At 40.8% G+C, this 15,672-nt stretch overlaps 1 protein-coding gene across 1 annotated transcript; it reads right to left on the minus strand.

Annotated features, from left to right (window-relative positions):
* Window positions 1–925: 925 nt before the first annotated feature.
* aldh16a1 (aldehyde dehydrogenase 16 family, member A1) lies at window positions 926–15,477 on the minus strand. Its single transcript, XM_008415280.3, has 17 exons — window positions 15,222–15,477; window positions 12,711–12,810; window positions 12,510–12,636; window positions 12,265–12,422; window positions 12,107–12,184; window positions 10,852–11,039; window positions 10,610–10,768; window positions 10,364–10,522; window positions 8,725–8,878; window positions 8,438–8,513; window positions 7,268–7,373; window positions 6,512–6,642; window positions 6,251–6,421; window positions 4,633–4,837; window positions 4,374–4,559; window positions 3,096–3,221; window positions 926–3,003 (listed from the first exon to the last, which is right to left on the minus strand). Exons 1-17 carry the CDS (start codon window positions 15,309–15,311, stop codon window positions 2,824–2,826), a joined length of 2,394 nt encoding a protein of 797 aa, XP_008413502.1. The 5' UTR covers window positions 15,312–15,477; the 3' UTR covers window positions 926–2,823.
* Between the last annotated feature and the right edge of the window lie 195 nt (window positions 15,478–15,672).

Genomic DNA, 15,672 nt, shown 5'->3' on the forward strand with positions numbered 1-15,672 from the left:
AAAGCAGGCTAACATTAAGCTAACTTCAAGCTAATATTGCCCTCCAGAAGTCTACACAGCAACCATTATGAATATTTATGGCCCGTGTTTAAAAAGTCAGATCTGTCAGGAAACTGACCAGTTAAAATCAGAATCGGAGAGGTTATATGTCCTGTCCAAAAAAATTCTTTATTCAGGAAATGTTTTCAAGCTCGAAAGCTAATTTAGTAACAGATTTTATGTGGATGTTAAAACACACAAAGCTTCTCTGACATCTTTTGACTACAACTATTAGCACCAGGTCCATCTACATGATGCTAAAATCCAACTACTTGTTCTATGCTTGGCTATTTAGAAATGATTTCTTGCTGAAGGCGTGGACTCTGTTGAAGTTTTTAATTTTACTCAACTGCTAACATTTGGCCGTGATGTAGGTATTGTGCTAGTTTGACACTATGAAGCTTACCGAAAATTGCCTGCGCTGTGAAAAACCGTCCTTCACTACGAAGAGAAAAGTACTAATCCCAACGAGGCGGTTGTTAACGTTAATTCAACATTTTGAAGTGTGACCAACATGCATTGAACGACTGTTCATTTCCTCTGCTGCTATTGCTAAAACTTTTTAGAAAGCACAGAAAATCGATGTCATCATTCACAACTTCTCCTTCGATTTGCCGATTGGTCCGGTAAGAAATAGTAACGGAGAAATTCACTTCATTGGGAAGAAGCCCAGATGGAGCAGCGAAGAGAGATAAGAGTGGAAAGAAATGGTTAGGCTAGCGTATTAGCAATAATACAAGGAGTTCTGGGTAAATATAAACTAGCAATAAAATTATTTCTAAATTTGTAAACTAAAAAGCAACAAATCTACATGTGAAATCTGGTAAGCATAAAGAAATGCATTTAAGATCACTCATTAAGGCACTAAGTTACACAACAAATTGCATACTTTGTGTAATTCTTTAATTTATGGATTAGGACAGAAACGTACCTGGCGAGTCTGTGGTAACAAAAATTTCAAAATACATTTAATCTCACAATTTCGACATAGATGTTCACATCATGAAGAGAAGGTTTACATTGCATAGTGAACCCATGGCCTCTGTTACAGTTTTATGGTACAGTAATAAAGACATACAAGTCATTTTTAACTGAGCTAGCTTTTTTTTTTTTGCCAAGTCACTGACGGTCCTGTTTATACTTGGCCACAGATACAGGCACGATTCCACAAAGATGTAACCGTTGTTAACACAGAAGCCTTCTGGGAAAGCTAAGCTCAGTCACTTTAAGCAGTTAACACTACAAGTCATTCAGAAGCCCATGATGATGACGCTTCAGTCTGGTGGACCTGAATAGACCTCTGGTGTGTAACAGTAAGGCAGTTAGGTAAGATGTTAGAGACTGATCAAAACTGTTTATCTAGGACCTTTTGAAGATATTGATACTTTTTTCATCTTTTATACATTTTGTCACGTTATAAATCACAAACTTCAGTTTATTTCATTGGGATTTTACGTGACAGGCCAACATGATAGTAGTGCGTCCTTTTGAAGTGAAAAGAGAAAGATAAAATGTCGTAAAAATGTAACAAATCCCTGGCAAAGGGATTTGTTACATTCAGGTCCTTCACTGACACCCCTGAATAAAATCAAGTGCAATAAAATCCCTTCAGAGGTCGCCTAATCCAAGTGTACAAACTTAGACTTCGTAAATTCTCTTCTTTTTACTTCATAATGATGCACCATTTGTGTTCATTTGTCAAAAAAAAAAAAAAAATCTAGATGAAATACCCATAAAGTCACGTTTAAACTAGTGGTGCACCAGTTGCAGTTTCCTGGCCAATCACCAATTATTAAGAAGCTTCACTAGCCAATATTTTGTTTTTGTTTGAAATTAGGGATGCACACATATGAACGTTTGTGTTGATGTTGGTATCCAACATTAATATTACTGTTGTGGCCGATATTTTTTTATTTGACTAATATTTCTCTACTAACATTTCTCTACTGAAGAGACCAGAAACCGATGTGAACAATATTGGTTGTTCATCTCGGCCCAGTTTTATTAATTGGACCGATACTGACATGCTAAAAAAAATTACTAATATCGGCTAATACCGATGTTAGTGGCGATATATTGTGCATCCCTATTTGAAATGTCTCCAAACATAGTGACAACGATCTTTGCAGAGGTAGAAAATATTGGTTTCACATGTAAGAAATCAGCCGACCGCCGATCATCAAAAATTAAGGATCTATTGGTGCAAACCTAGGTTAAAAAGGTAATAAAAAAAATTCAGAGGGTCTGAAGATTCTGGAAGGCACAGTATTCGTTAAAACAGTGACATTTAAATGAAGACTGGTCGCAATAACCGTATTATGTTTAAGTCCAGACGTTTCAACTCACTAAATGAGTGAATGAGCTGAAACCATGGAGACAGAAGCCCCGCCCACTAACCCTGCTGCGGTTTGGCCAAATCGAGCTCAATGTCTCACACTTTAAAGCTGACACTTTACTGACATCTGTCAGAGATTTTTAATAGCATTATCCAATATGTGTGTAACACTGATAGATCCAGAGAAAATGAAATGATTTCAACACAAAATATAACATCATGTCAGCACTGTTCAGTTTGAATTGCACTTTTTACTTTGACAGTATGAAGAAGTACTGCCAGTGAAAACATTTTTTGTGAATAATAATAATTTAAAAAATGGTCCTCATATATTTGATATATTCGGACAGAATGTAAAAAGTGAGTAAATCATCTTGAGTATTGCTGATAATAAGAACTAATAACCAAACATCCTTCTGTTCTCTCTGCTGCTGGACGGGGTCAGCGTCTCACGCGGTCGGAATCCACACGCTTTTCCACTGGACTGCGTTTCTCCATAGGTCTTCCAGAAAGGTCGGGTGAGGCTGAGCCCAGTCCGGGGCTGCGCCGCGCCCCTCCCCGCCCTGTTGCCAGGACAGCCTGAGGGTTTTCAGCGGGCTGGTGCAGGTGTGCTGCAAGTACTGACAGCCCTGAAATAACACACAGGAGAGAGACATGATCAGATTATACACATTATATATATATACTATTATATTTAACGATGGTAGTGTGTCGTCCTCACCTGGGCGCTGCCCCAGTACCAGATGGCCTTGATGACGCTGTGATTAGCCAGCGCCACCGTGAGCTGGTCTTGATTTCCCGTGATGATGTTCACCAGACCTGCAGGCAGGTCAGAGGACTGGAGCACCTGATGAGGACCAAAACATGCACGAAAGATACAAATCTGAATGCAGGTGAGATCAGGAAAACGTCTTAAAATGAGATTCTGAAGGATATAAACAAGGAATGCACTGATTTAAAAAGTTTGGCTGATTAAGAAAATCAATATTATTGTCGGCTGATAACCAATATAGCTAAACCCTTTCAACAAATGACCAATTACGGGTGAACCGATTCCGATTTAGGCCAATACCAACTTTTTTTTTTATATATGAAAAGTTGCTAAATATTGCGACAAAGTTGCTAAGTAGGCCACAGCAAGGTGACTGCTGTTAGCCAGGCCCATGTAGAGGTGACCTGGTGGACAGGTTTGTCTATGGCAGATAAAGAGGGAACAGTAACTGTGTTTCCATTGGTCATATAACTCCACAAATTGGCATTCTGAAAATAAATTTGCTTGATGGAAACACGGTAATTTTGATTATTGATAAAACATTTTGCAGCTAAGATGAGGTGCTTATTCAGCCGTAAATTGGTTTATTTAGCAAAAATGCAATGGAAACACTTTTTCACATCAAACGAGTCACATTGGTCAACAAGCAGATGTTGAAAATGGTGAAAACCACAAAGAAAAAGATGACAGGAATTATTTGGAGGATGATTCTGAAGCATGTTTCTTAAAAACCTGTTACAAAAACAAACGTATTCACTTGTGATTTTAACTGCATTTCATATTTAATGGAAACACCGCAATTGAAATAGTCCCTCCCCAATATATTGACTAAGTTTTGAACAAATTTGTAATCAGCTAGTAGCTAATTGTCAGACTTTTGTCGGGATAGATAAGGTTAGTGAATACGATCGGTTTCACATGTAAACATTAGTCGATCGCCGATTTTCCAAATTCAAGGAAATTGGAGCTGATTGATCGGCCGGCCAAATTTATCGGTGCGCCCAATGGTCAACCACATCCCAAGAAACACAAACTGCAATAAGATGTTAACTAGTTGTTATTGGCCCAGTTTCTTTTATTGGATTCATACTGATACGTTTAAAAAATTACTAGCAGTGGTCAATACCGTTGTTAATGCTGATATATTGTGCATCCCTAATATGAACTTCATAAATATTTTTTTTGAGTCTCTGTATCTGTTGCATCAGCGCTGGATTGCTATTTTACCTGAACAAAAGCCAATGCGGGGAGTGGAAACTTCTGACTGGGCACCATGACGACCGCGTTGCCTGTTGCGATGGCTGCCCCGAGAACAGTAACCAGGGAGAGGAGGGGCGCGTCGTCGGGTAAGATGATCCCGACGACCCCCAGTGGTTCGGGGAAGGAGAGCGCGGCGCCGGACTGGGTCATGGGCTGAGGAAGAGGAGACGACGGTCAACGCTGACCACAGTGAAGAGCGGCGCTGCAGAAATGCTAAGAGCCTCACCGGGGAGCCACCTTGTACTTTGTCACAGTACGCCGCCCAGACGTTGAGCCGGCCAACGCTGAGCTCCACCTCTCTGTCAGCTTCCTCGGTTGGAACCCCCAGCTGGGCGCCGACCGACGCAGAAACCTCCTTCCTCCTGGACTCCAAACCTTTAGCCAGAGAGTAGAGCGACTGAGCGCGTGCAGACGGACTCTTCCTCATCCAGCTGAAGGAGGGAAGGAGTGTTAGAATAATTCTTACTGGACTTTGACGTTAACAAATGGGTCTGTGGAAATAAATATGTTCCACCCAGCAGTTTTAGCTTCACCTGGTTCAAATTTTGAAAAATAAATCTCCAATTAAGAATCTTTTTCTGTCCAGTTAATACAAAAAATAAATCAACAGGTCAGTCCTACACTGCAACCATGTTAAGTCAAGCAGAAGGGGCTGAGCTTATCACATTTATAAGTATTCTACTTTACATGCAAATTCATCTTTTGCTGCAAATGATTGATTGTTCACTAAATGAATGCTTTGTTGTTCATTTTTGGGAAATAAAATGTTTATTTTCTTATTTAAACAAGGAATTGAATCAGTTATTTCCATTTTTCATGTATTCTTAATTTTGTACAAAACAAACTTAAGCAGATAAGTAACAACTCTGTAGAAAGTGCTAATTGTATTTGTCCAATAAATTGTTGGAATAACCGATTAATTGTTGGAATAACTCGATCGCTAATCTAATCGCTAGCTGCAGCTCTGCTCCATCATTCACACCACTTTGTGTCGCTCCGTCATATTTGGGTGTGTGATCACCAACTCTAAACGTTTACAGAGTTTTGCCAGCAGCTGTTGGGATCGGAGACGATGTGTTTATTACAAATCGTTTCATCACTCTCTGTTGATGATTAATCTCTGGACTTTGTTCAGAGACTGTCTGACTCAGCAGGAACAGTCTTATCTCGATCACGTTGAACTAGGGGGGAATAACAAGAGGAGCACACAGAGACAATAAAATGTGTTTTCTTCTGAGTCTGAACTTGAAAAGCTCCACTTAACGATAGCTAGTTACTGTATGTGCGGACATGTTTTGGCCTTGGTCAGCCTACGTAATACAAATGATAGAAAATGTTTAATGTTTATTTTTTACTTTCTTCCAGTTGGCTGCAATTTTACTCAACTGTAAAGGGACAAAATCTAGTTTCTGAATGTTTTTTCCTTCCCATCTTTAATACCAGCATAAACAGATGTGGCCTGGTTATTGACTGTGCAACCTTAGAGATGTAGGTTTACAAAAATATTTGTAAGTTAAAGGGAGACATCAGTTTTGTTAAAGGTTTCAGGTTCGTCTTTTATTTAAATCGCTTGTGTATTTTTCTTTGTTTCTTTGTGCTTTTTTCTGTCTTGTTTTATGTTTCTTCTGTTTTTGCCTTTTCCCTCTTTCTTCCTTTGAGAGGAAAAAGACATTCCTGTCTTTTTCTTGTTTTTTGTTTCTTTTTCTTCCTTTCCTTTTTCTTGTAACCAGCTGAATAAAAACCCGTCTCTTCCTTAGTTAGAGCATGTTTCTTTTCATTGTGCTGAAAATGAAAAGAAAGCACATATTCACATTTATTTGTGAATATGTGCTCAAAGCTCTCACCCAGGTTGAACTTTGATCGCAGCCTCCACGGCATTCCGGACGTCTTTGCGGCCTCCATCGGGACAAAAGGCCAGGACGCTGTCGCCCCCTGGTGCCTGAACAGCTACACTGCAGCCTGACACCGATTTACATGCTTTACCGCCGACAAACTGAGGGTAGGACTGAGGGATGCTGTCACAGAGAGAGAGAGAGAGAAACATTTACCTCTGTGCTAGCTACTCTATAGTGTATTGTTTAATCTGGGGAGAATTAAAAACCTGCCTGGCACCGCCTGGGCTATCAGGAATGACAACCTGGGCAGCTTCTGTTCCAAACTTTGAGTATTCCAAAGAAACAGGAGACGGGCGAGGAAGAGACGAAGAAAAGGAAGGACGCAGGAACTGGTACAGACCCTGGAGGAGAGATAAGAGTTGTTATTAGTAGGACTGCACCAATCACAGTTCTTTAAATAGCTTGGCCTGCAGATTCTAATTCAGATCTATACCAGAATTTTTTAGTCTGAAAAGTTGTTAAAGCCAAAGAACAATCTGTGGCAAAACTTTAAAATTAATCTTCACAGATGCTCTCTGCGCCGTTTGACTGAGCTTGAGCTCAGAGAGGATTCTACAAAGCATGAATGACTCAAGGGAACCGAATACTGTCTTTCACTTTGCAGTTACATAATTGTTTGTGTTGTATTGTCCAAACAACATGTTGATGTTTATAGTTGTAATGTGACAACATGTAAAAAAGGTTAAGGGGGGGAAATATCCTGTAGCTCTGCTTCCTTTAACACTGGAACACTGAATGGATATATTAGCATTTTGTACCAATCTGATGGTTAAATAACCTGAATAACAGATTAAAAACTATTAAAAAAATTTTTTTAGCTCATATGTCTATTTATTGCATCAGTTAGCAGCGAAAGTGGGTTCGAAATGAAAATATTGCTTATTGTGTTTTACTGTAGTCAGCTGTGTGGCTTCACAGGGATGAACAGTCAAACTGTTGCCATGGTGAAAAAAGATCCAAACTCACCTCCTGTCCTCCGTCGGTGCTGGTTCCACTGTCTTTGTGACCGGAAACGGGAAAACACGGATCGGAGACGGAGCTGGAGTTCACCCACACCGAGCCCACAGACAGACTGGAGGGAAACAGTCACAGGAAGAGGATAGAAAAAAATCAACAAGAGTTTCATGACATTTGGGCTTCTACAATACAAATATTAGCAAGGAATTTTTTGAATATTTGCACTTATACATGACGGTACATGACGTGACTACGTGTCACTCGATATATCAGTCATGAACATGAAGTAAGGCTGAGGCAGCAGCTTAGTAGAAGTAAGAAGAACTGCCACCTGCAGGTGAGAATTGGCATCACTTAAATCCAAGGTTTGCTTGGTTTTTTTTAATACAATTTTTCCAGAGAATTTGCAATGAGGTAACAATTATGCACTAGCGTGAAAAAATTCTCGGGTCTGATGATTTGGGGTTAATTTCCATGATTGAGAAACTGCTAAAAATTGGAGGGACTAACTTAACAGTTCTAAAAATATTTACAGATATTAAAGGAGCAGTGCTATGCATTTTCCAGGCACATAGTGCCATTTTATAGCATAATGCAGTAACTACATTACCTTCAGCTCCTATAAATATGTGTTATATATCAAATATAACTTAAAATAAATTTTACTTCATAATTTAACTCCTTGAAATTGAGCCTCTGTCTCTTTAAAAACTCCTGCTCTTTCTGAAACTCCGCCTTCAGCAAGTCATTACAACATGGGTCCTCTATTAACTCTTTAACATTTTATTAAATTAACGTTGCACTGAGAAGTAGCTCATATAATGAGCTTAGCTGATTTGCAGTTCCACCGGGTGTTTGCTAACTGCTGCTGGCTAGTCTGAAGGAGCTGAGTACAGCTGCTCTCTCAGGCAGAAGCTTGGAAACTGTAGCTTTGAGGAGGACAGAGCTAGGTCCGCCCAAGTGTTTTGCGCAGCTGAATGGTTGCCATGGAGATTAAAGGATTTCTCAAACATGCATGAAAGAATCAAGGCAACACACCAGGTATGTTTTTGATGAAGGAATGACATTACAACATGATGTAAAGTTCAAAAAAGTCATTTTTACATAATAATGCCCCTTTAAGAGTGATGTGATGATGCGTTTTGGTAGCAAAACAAAAACATGGTTAGTAATGTGAACCTCTTAGCGGTCTCCAGAGCCAGGGTGAGGTCTTCAGTCCAGATGGACGCTGCGTGGCCATGAGGGCTGTGGTTCCCTGTGTGGAAACAGAGCGACAACAATGACAGCGCCAAACACCCGGGGTCAAATTTTATTTAAATATGTGATTGATTCAATGAACAACAGTGAAATCCATGTAGAAAGCTATTATGTTTCAGCAACAGATGCTATTCCCTGAATTTTAAAAATGCTTCAGTAAAAGGGGAGTTTGACAGAATGGCACATTTTTTAAAGTGTCGTTTGTTTACCCAGCAGCACAGCTTCTGTGTTGCTCCTGAACGTCAGGAAAGGCAGCAAAGGCCCAGGAGGGGGGGTGACGACATACGGAGAGGAGGGGGCCGCCCCACAGAGCACCGTGGGCGGGTACCGGGCCCCGGGACTGGCACCGCAGGGCTGGACCAGCTGAGGACGGGGACACAAAACGGAAAAACCTTTTAACCCCGTCCTGATTCCATCAGCTAACATACAGAATTCATGTTTAGTCCCTTTTTAGAGCTAAATCCAACTGCAGCAGTATTGAAAATCGCTGTTCAAAGAAGCTCTTGATCCAGTCTGGCTGAGCTCGACCTATTCCATAAAAAACAAAACATGGCTGAACGCTTGAGCGCCTACAAAAGCAAGCTGTTAGCAGCTAAAGGTAGTTCTATAGAAACACCGACTCTGAGGCACTGGGTGCAAGTACAGACTTTTTGTAAAAAACAAACAAACAAACAAAAAAAAAAACAGGCAGTTTTAACCTGAAAATTTTTTTTTAAATATAAATACTTTTGGAAGGCGGTGTGAGTGTCAGTTTGTTCCGACACATTTTTGTATAGCTTTGAAATTTCAAGACAAAAGTTCCAAAACCCTTAAAGTGCAATTAAAGAACAAAACTAACTAAAAACAACTTGTGACAAGTCTAGAAACTATTTTTCTATGAGATCTTAAAGTGTGACTAATCCTCAAATCAACATTTTTTGCAGATGGTGTCCAAGTATGCTCTTCATCTTACCATCTCTGTTTCTGTGGAAATGTTGACACTTTAGTGTAAATTTGTTCAGTTCTGCAATATTTTTGCCAAAACCCTCTTTTGCTGCCCCCTTTGGGCTAAATGGTGGCTGCTGCAGTGGAATCTTAATAAGGGTACTTATTTCTAATAACTTTGTTTATAAAGAGATAAAAACCAAAGTAAAATATCCAGATTAAAGATACACAGAAAATCATCTCCCTGTTGGTTACAAACAGTAAAGCTTGGTTGATGTTTACATCACAGAGGCAGGCGTTTGACTAGAAATCCATCTGGTGCTTTCACATGTTGTTGCCATAAAAGTCTCCAGTAACAAAGAAAAAAGGCACAAGTCAGATTGTTGATAGTCGCCTTTTTAGGGAAAAAAAAAAAAAGTTTTCATTGGGGTCTGAAAAATGGCAACATATAGAGAGACAGTGGATAAGTTGGCCACAGAGATTTCTCTTGTCAACCCAACGATTGGCCACACCCCTTAGTGTCTCCTGGCTCCGCCCACTTTGGCGGAACTGGTCTGGAGTTGCTTTCACACAGGGGTTCATTTTGATGTGTTCCAGTCACCTGGGAAATGGAAACTCAGAGTTGGGTTTGACTCCGGGTGAAGGCGCTCTGGTTAAGAAGTCAGAATTTCAACATGGCGATGCCCATAAACAGTGTTTGCAAACATCGTTTAAGCTTTACTTTCCATTTTAATTTGCGAGGAGTGGCCATTTTGAAACGTGAAGTCTTATAAGTTGTAACTGGTGGTAGTTGAAGCTGATCCCATTTTCCCAGTGGGGGATGTGATTTCGCTTTTCAGTTGACTTTGTCATAGTTTCGACTACAACTGGAATCCAGCATTACATTTTTAAGCATTCGTAGATTCCTGGGCATTTGAAACTAACCGTCGCCCCCTGCTGCAGAGCCTCCTGTACTGCAGCATCCACCAGGACCCTGTCTGCGTCGCTGCTCAGAGGTACACTCTTCATGCCCGCCATGCGCAGCTTCAGCCGGGCCACAATGCTGTCTGACACACTCTCCTGAACACACAGCACCCAGTGGACCTGAAGGCACAGAGAAAAGTTTACAACTCAACACTTTGGTGGATTTACAGAAAACAAGAGACAAGCTACAGCTGCTTCTTGTTCCACCTCCTTCTTCTTCTTGAAAGCAATCTGTATGACTTCATCCACGGCGCTGTCGATGTCAGCTGACTCAAAGATGATAAAGGGGCAGGTAGCACCAATGCACGAGGAGACGGACACGGGGACGCCCATCCCTGCTGAGGCCTTACACAGAGCCAGCCCGTCCTGAGAGGGAGCGGGGTGAAAGGTCAGATGTAAAAATAATTCAACAAACGGATGCTAATTCTACCGTCAGACATGCAACACACCTGCTTGTTGCCACAGTAAGCGATCAATCTCACGTCGGGATTCCGGGACACTTTGGCGCCCAACGTGACATCACTTCCTGTTAGGATGTTAAGCGTCCCGGCAGGAAGCCCTGCTCCGGTAAAGAGCTGCGCTAAGAGGAGCGCTGGAGGGGCGGCGCTCCGACCGGGAACGACAATCACAGAGTTTCCTGGAACAAACAGGGAGCACTGGTACAACAACCTGCTAAAGTGTTCACACCCCTTCATGTATCTTACATTGTGTAAAAATTTTCTAAACGCAAGTTTCAATGCTTCGCTAGAATTGTATGGGAAAGATCAACATACATTTTTTTTTATGCTTAAAAGTAAAAACTGGAAACAGAATCCCATGTTTAAGGCCGACTTACTTCTTAAAATGAATTTGAGACATTTCAAGGCCTTAATCTTCAAAATACAAGAATTTAAGTCTTTTTAAAACATTATGAATAGATATTAAGACCTACATCTCCACACAAATGTGTAAACTTTGTCCAGCCAAATGGCGATAAATTTGAAATTACAAATGGCAAATGCAAAAAAAAAAAAGCTAGCTAGCAATGATATTTTAGCAACTAGCTACTGGTAGCCTCAACCACCTCCAGTCACAGAACATTACTTTAAGACTTTAAGAGTATTTTAAAGCTTGTGGTCAAGTTCAAGGGGTATTGAAGCTTTTCAAGGCACATTGAAAACATCTTAGTCTTCGTCCACACTTAACCGGACATCTGGGAAAACTAATACATTTTATGCTATTTTTTTCCACTCGTCCACACAAATACTGTTTAATTCCGCTAAAACTGATTAGAAAAACTCCTTCCAAAGTCAAGATTTGCGTGTGTACATGGGAAAACGGAGATTTGGTGTCATTCGCATTACAGTCGGCGACAAATAATGCACCACTATGTTCATACGTTGATGATTCACAATGGACATTTTCTTTTTTTTATTTTTATTTAACGTTATATTCTATAGCTCAACCTATATGCATATATCTGTCCACACAAATTAAGCTTTTGGTGCCATGTTTAACTGCTAACAGGAAGTTGCGGATGTTTTGAAGCAATCTGACTGGCTGATATAGGTCTTAACTTTGTGCTACATTTTTTTAAATGATGTGGCGGAGATATTTGTTTTCATAAAAAAAAACCACAGCTATGTGTGGAATGTTTGTGACTATTTTAAAGGTTTAGATGTCAAAACAAAAACTGTATCGTAGGTCCAGATGTGTGTGTTTTACCCATGGCCAGTGCTGGCAGGACTTTGAGCATGAGGGAATAGAGAGAGCAGTCATCAGAAGAGACGACTAAAACCACGCCTGGAAGAGAAAACAATCAAATTAATTCAAAAACCTTGAAAATGAAATAAAAATAAAACACAGCATCGCTGATTTCTCACCGACAGGCGTCCAGTCGGGTATGAGCGTGTCTCTGAGCTGAGCCCAGCCGCTGTAGTACTGCAGCAGCCTGACCAGGGCGGTGGGCGAGCAGGACGCCTCACACAGCACACACAGCTCCGACACACACTGACCGTGCAGCCCGAGGACGCCCACCAACCTGTTCGGGGCGGACATGAAGCATCCAGGTTAGCGGCTCAAACAAAGCCTGGCAGAGCGGCGTGGGTTCAGTGTGTGCGAGTCGAACCTCAGCAGGGTCTTAGCTCTCTGGGAGCAGCTCAGGCTGCTCCAGGACTTCCAGCCGGCGGCAGCAGAAGAAGCACACTGGGAAACGTCAGCGTCCTCAGCGCACACCGTGCTGCACACAACGCCGCCTGGGGAAACGGGATGAAACATGAAATTATATTTCTGATCAAACGTTGTCAGCTGACACGGACACAGCTGTCACCTTTGGAATCAGTCAGGGAGAGGCTTCGTCTGTCTGCTGGCAGGATGAACTTCCCATCCATGAAGAAACCCAGAGAACAGCAGTGATGGTCCAACCAGGCCTGATGGAGCGCAGGAACAGAAATGAATCCTTAAACAATATGAATAATGTGCAATTTTTCCATATTTGTTAGAAACTGACACTATGCCATTAGCGTATAACATCAGATTTCTGTGAAATCATTTCTGTGAAATTCTTGTTGAAGAAATTTGTCTGCCTACGTCTGCAGAAATACACCGTTAAGTCAGAAACAACCAATCAGAGCCAGGGAGGCGGGGTCTTACTGCTGTCAATCACTCATTGATGCTAAGGCTAGTTAGCATGGCCGCCAATGAGCAGTTTCCATGTAACTGTAAGTTGTCTCTTCACTATCAGCACGTAGAGCGGTACGTACACGAGCATGATTTAATATTGTGGGATTTTTCTCTCCAAAAAGTTGAATTTCTTAAAAAAAAAAAAAAAAGTCAGTTGGAGATTATTCTGATTTTTTTTATGGCTTTTTACACATCTTTGCCAATGATACCAACAAATCTGCCTCACATTACATTCTTTAATTCTTTAAAAGCTCTGATGGGCCAATGGGGGCAAGAATGACTCGAACTAAGGCTCTCAGTTTATTGGTGACCAGGATGCCTCCTCTGTTTGACAGGGACTGGTCAGGCTGGATGGAATGTGGCAATGATTGACAGACATCAAAGTCCAGATCTCGACCTTGATCTGCACTGTTTTTTCATAGTTTTGTGTTCATCCCACATAACACGCAGCTAAAAAAAACACCCCAACATTAACTAAATTACAACCTCAGAATGCACAAACTGCGCAATAAAAGTGAGAAACATGTTTTAGTAAGCAGCCTCTGAATGTAACAGGTTAACTTTTTAGGATGTTTAAAGTCATGGACGCTATAGAAAGTCTTCAGTTTTCTCAAGTTATAAAACCATTCTGTAGAACAGAATGGAACGAAACCAGGACTGGATCTGGAAGAACTTGGGGCCCTGGGCTGGAGGCAGAGTTGGTGCCCTATTCATTAAGGAAAAAAATTTTTTTTACTAATGAATTAATCGGTAGTCCTGAGTATCACTGAGAATGAACCAATGATGATAATAATTGATATGTTCCCTGGCCAGCAGCTCCATGTTGAGTCCAAAATATTTACGATAACTTCATAATATGTACAGTATTTTCCGCACTATAAGGCGCACCTTCAATAAAAGGCATATTTTAAAACTTTTTTCATATACAAGGAGCACCGCATTATAAGGCGCACAGAAGACACTTCAGTTTGGGTTGCCAATTTGTTCCGTACTCTATTATTACACATCCACAAAGTAAAGAAGCGGTCCGCGTACTTTAACAAACCAGCGTTCTGACAACTATCCCAGCATGCACCGAGCACTTCTTCTTCTATGGGGGAAAATGAAGTCGGCGGCTGCTTACCGTAGTTGCTAGACATGTTGTGGCTCAATATTGGTCCATATATAAGGCGCACCGGAATATAAGGCGCGCTGTCGGCTTTTGAGGAAATTGAAGGTTTTTAGGTGCGCCTTATAGTGTGGAAAATACGGTAAATAGAGGGGGTACCCAAAAGTTTCCAGAATGACGCTGGTGCACGCGCAGTTTTCGTAGTACACGATTCTGCCGCTAGTTATTTGTTCAACCATGCCTTCTCAATCAGTGTGCCAAGCGGCGTTGATGAGGAAGGTTTCATCTACCCGCAGTGAATTTTCTTGGAAGAACCGTTTTGCCCAGCCGTCGTTTTTCTTCATGGAGAAGTTTTATGAGCAGCGCGCGGCTGAAGTTTTGCTTTCTGCTCGGGAAAAAAAGCATCGGAAACCGTTCAAATGTTGAAGACCGCTTACAAGAATGACGCTATCTGTCAAGCTCAAGTTTACTCGTGGTTCACCCGCTTTAAAAATGGTGAAATGTCAATTGATGATCAACCGCTTTTTTCGTACTTGAGTACCGTTTAAATTCATAAAAATCCCAAAATATTTATGCAACTCAGCTCATATGGGCCAAGTATATTTACATAATACAGTGTTTGCAAAACATGTTCATGTTTCTACGAACTAAATGTTTTTACCAAACAGAAATATTTAATAGTAGCTTTTCATTGCACGTAAAACATAATTGGTTAAAATATTGTCTTTAAACCTGATTAGAAGACGTTACTATAGTTTGTTTGTTTTCTAGGCTATTTTTTAAGGCTCCGATAATACACAATAATTACAATTGCGTATGTTACAGATATTTCGTAGCTCCTTCGTTTGACGTTGTTCCTGTCCACTGATAGAAGTCACATGTGAATTACAGTCAGCTAACAGTTAATGAGCTTCACATGGCTTAAACAGGGCTGCACTGGCCGTGCACCACTGCTGTATATACATGTCTATGTAGCCACATATAGGCTTTTTAATGCAACTACAGCGAATTCATTACGTTAGCCGCAGTAAATTAGACTGGAAAACTCACCTGAGCAATGGCAGTGCTAGTAGCTGCAGCTGGTCCCTGCTCCATGCTTTGAAAAATCTCGTACACCGTCGGGTTGGTGCTATCAGCCATAATAGTTAGGACTCGGTATAAAAGGGAAACCACGCCGTCTCCGTTTGGGGCTTAACTATAAAGCAAGACCACCGACCTATTACTCTACATCCACCGCGAGAGGGTTTACTCCTACTTACTTCCGGTGTTCATGTTCCACCACCAAAATGTGTTCGGTAGCATGAAGGAACGGAGGAATCACATCATTGAGCTTATATGTTGATTTTTATGGTCAAGCCATGGTACATTTAAGAACATTTAGGAAACTGACTCAAAAAATAACGTCATGTTGGAAAAAAAAATCATATGTAATGATAATAATTTTATTTTAATTATTTGTTTGCTTAAAAAAAAAGAGAATGAATGACAATTTAATAAAAAA

Source organism: Poecilia reticulata, chromosome 8, assembly GCF_904066995.2.
Source record: "Poecilia reticulata chromosome 8, P_reticulata-male-v2, whole genome shotgun sequence".
NCBI lineage: Eukaryota > Metazoa > Chordata > Actinopteri > Cyprinodontiformes > Poeciliidae > Poecilia > Poecilia reticulata.

Coding starts and splice junctions, on each gene's coding strand:
- aldh16a1 (XM_008415280.3), bottom strand. CDS start 15,311: ATGGCTGATAGCACCAACCCGACGGTGTACGAGATTTTTCAAAGCATG. Junction 7,374..8,437: donor GCTCTGGAGACCGCTAAGAG/GTTCACATTACT, acceptor GTTTCCCTCCAG/TCTGTCTGTGGGCTCGGTGT. Junction 6,422..6,511: donor GATAGCCCAGGCGGTGCCAG/GCAGGTTTTTAA, acceptor TCTCTGTGACAG/CATCCCTCAGTCCTACCCTC.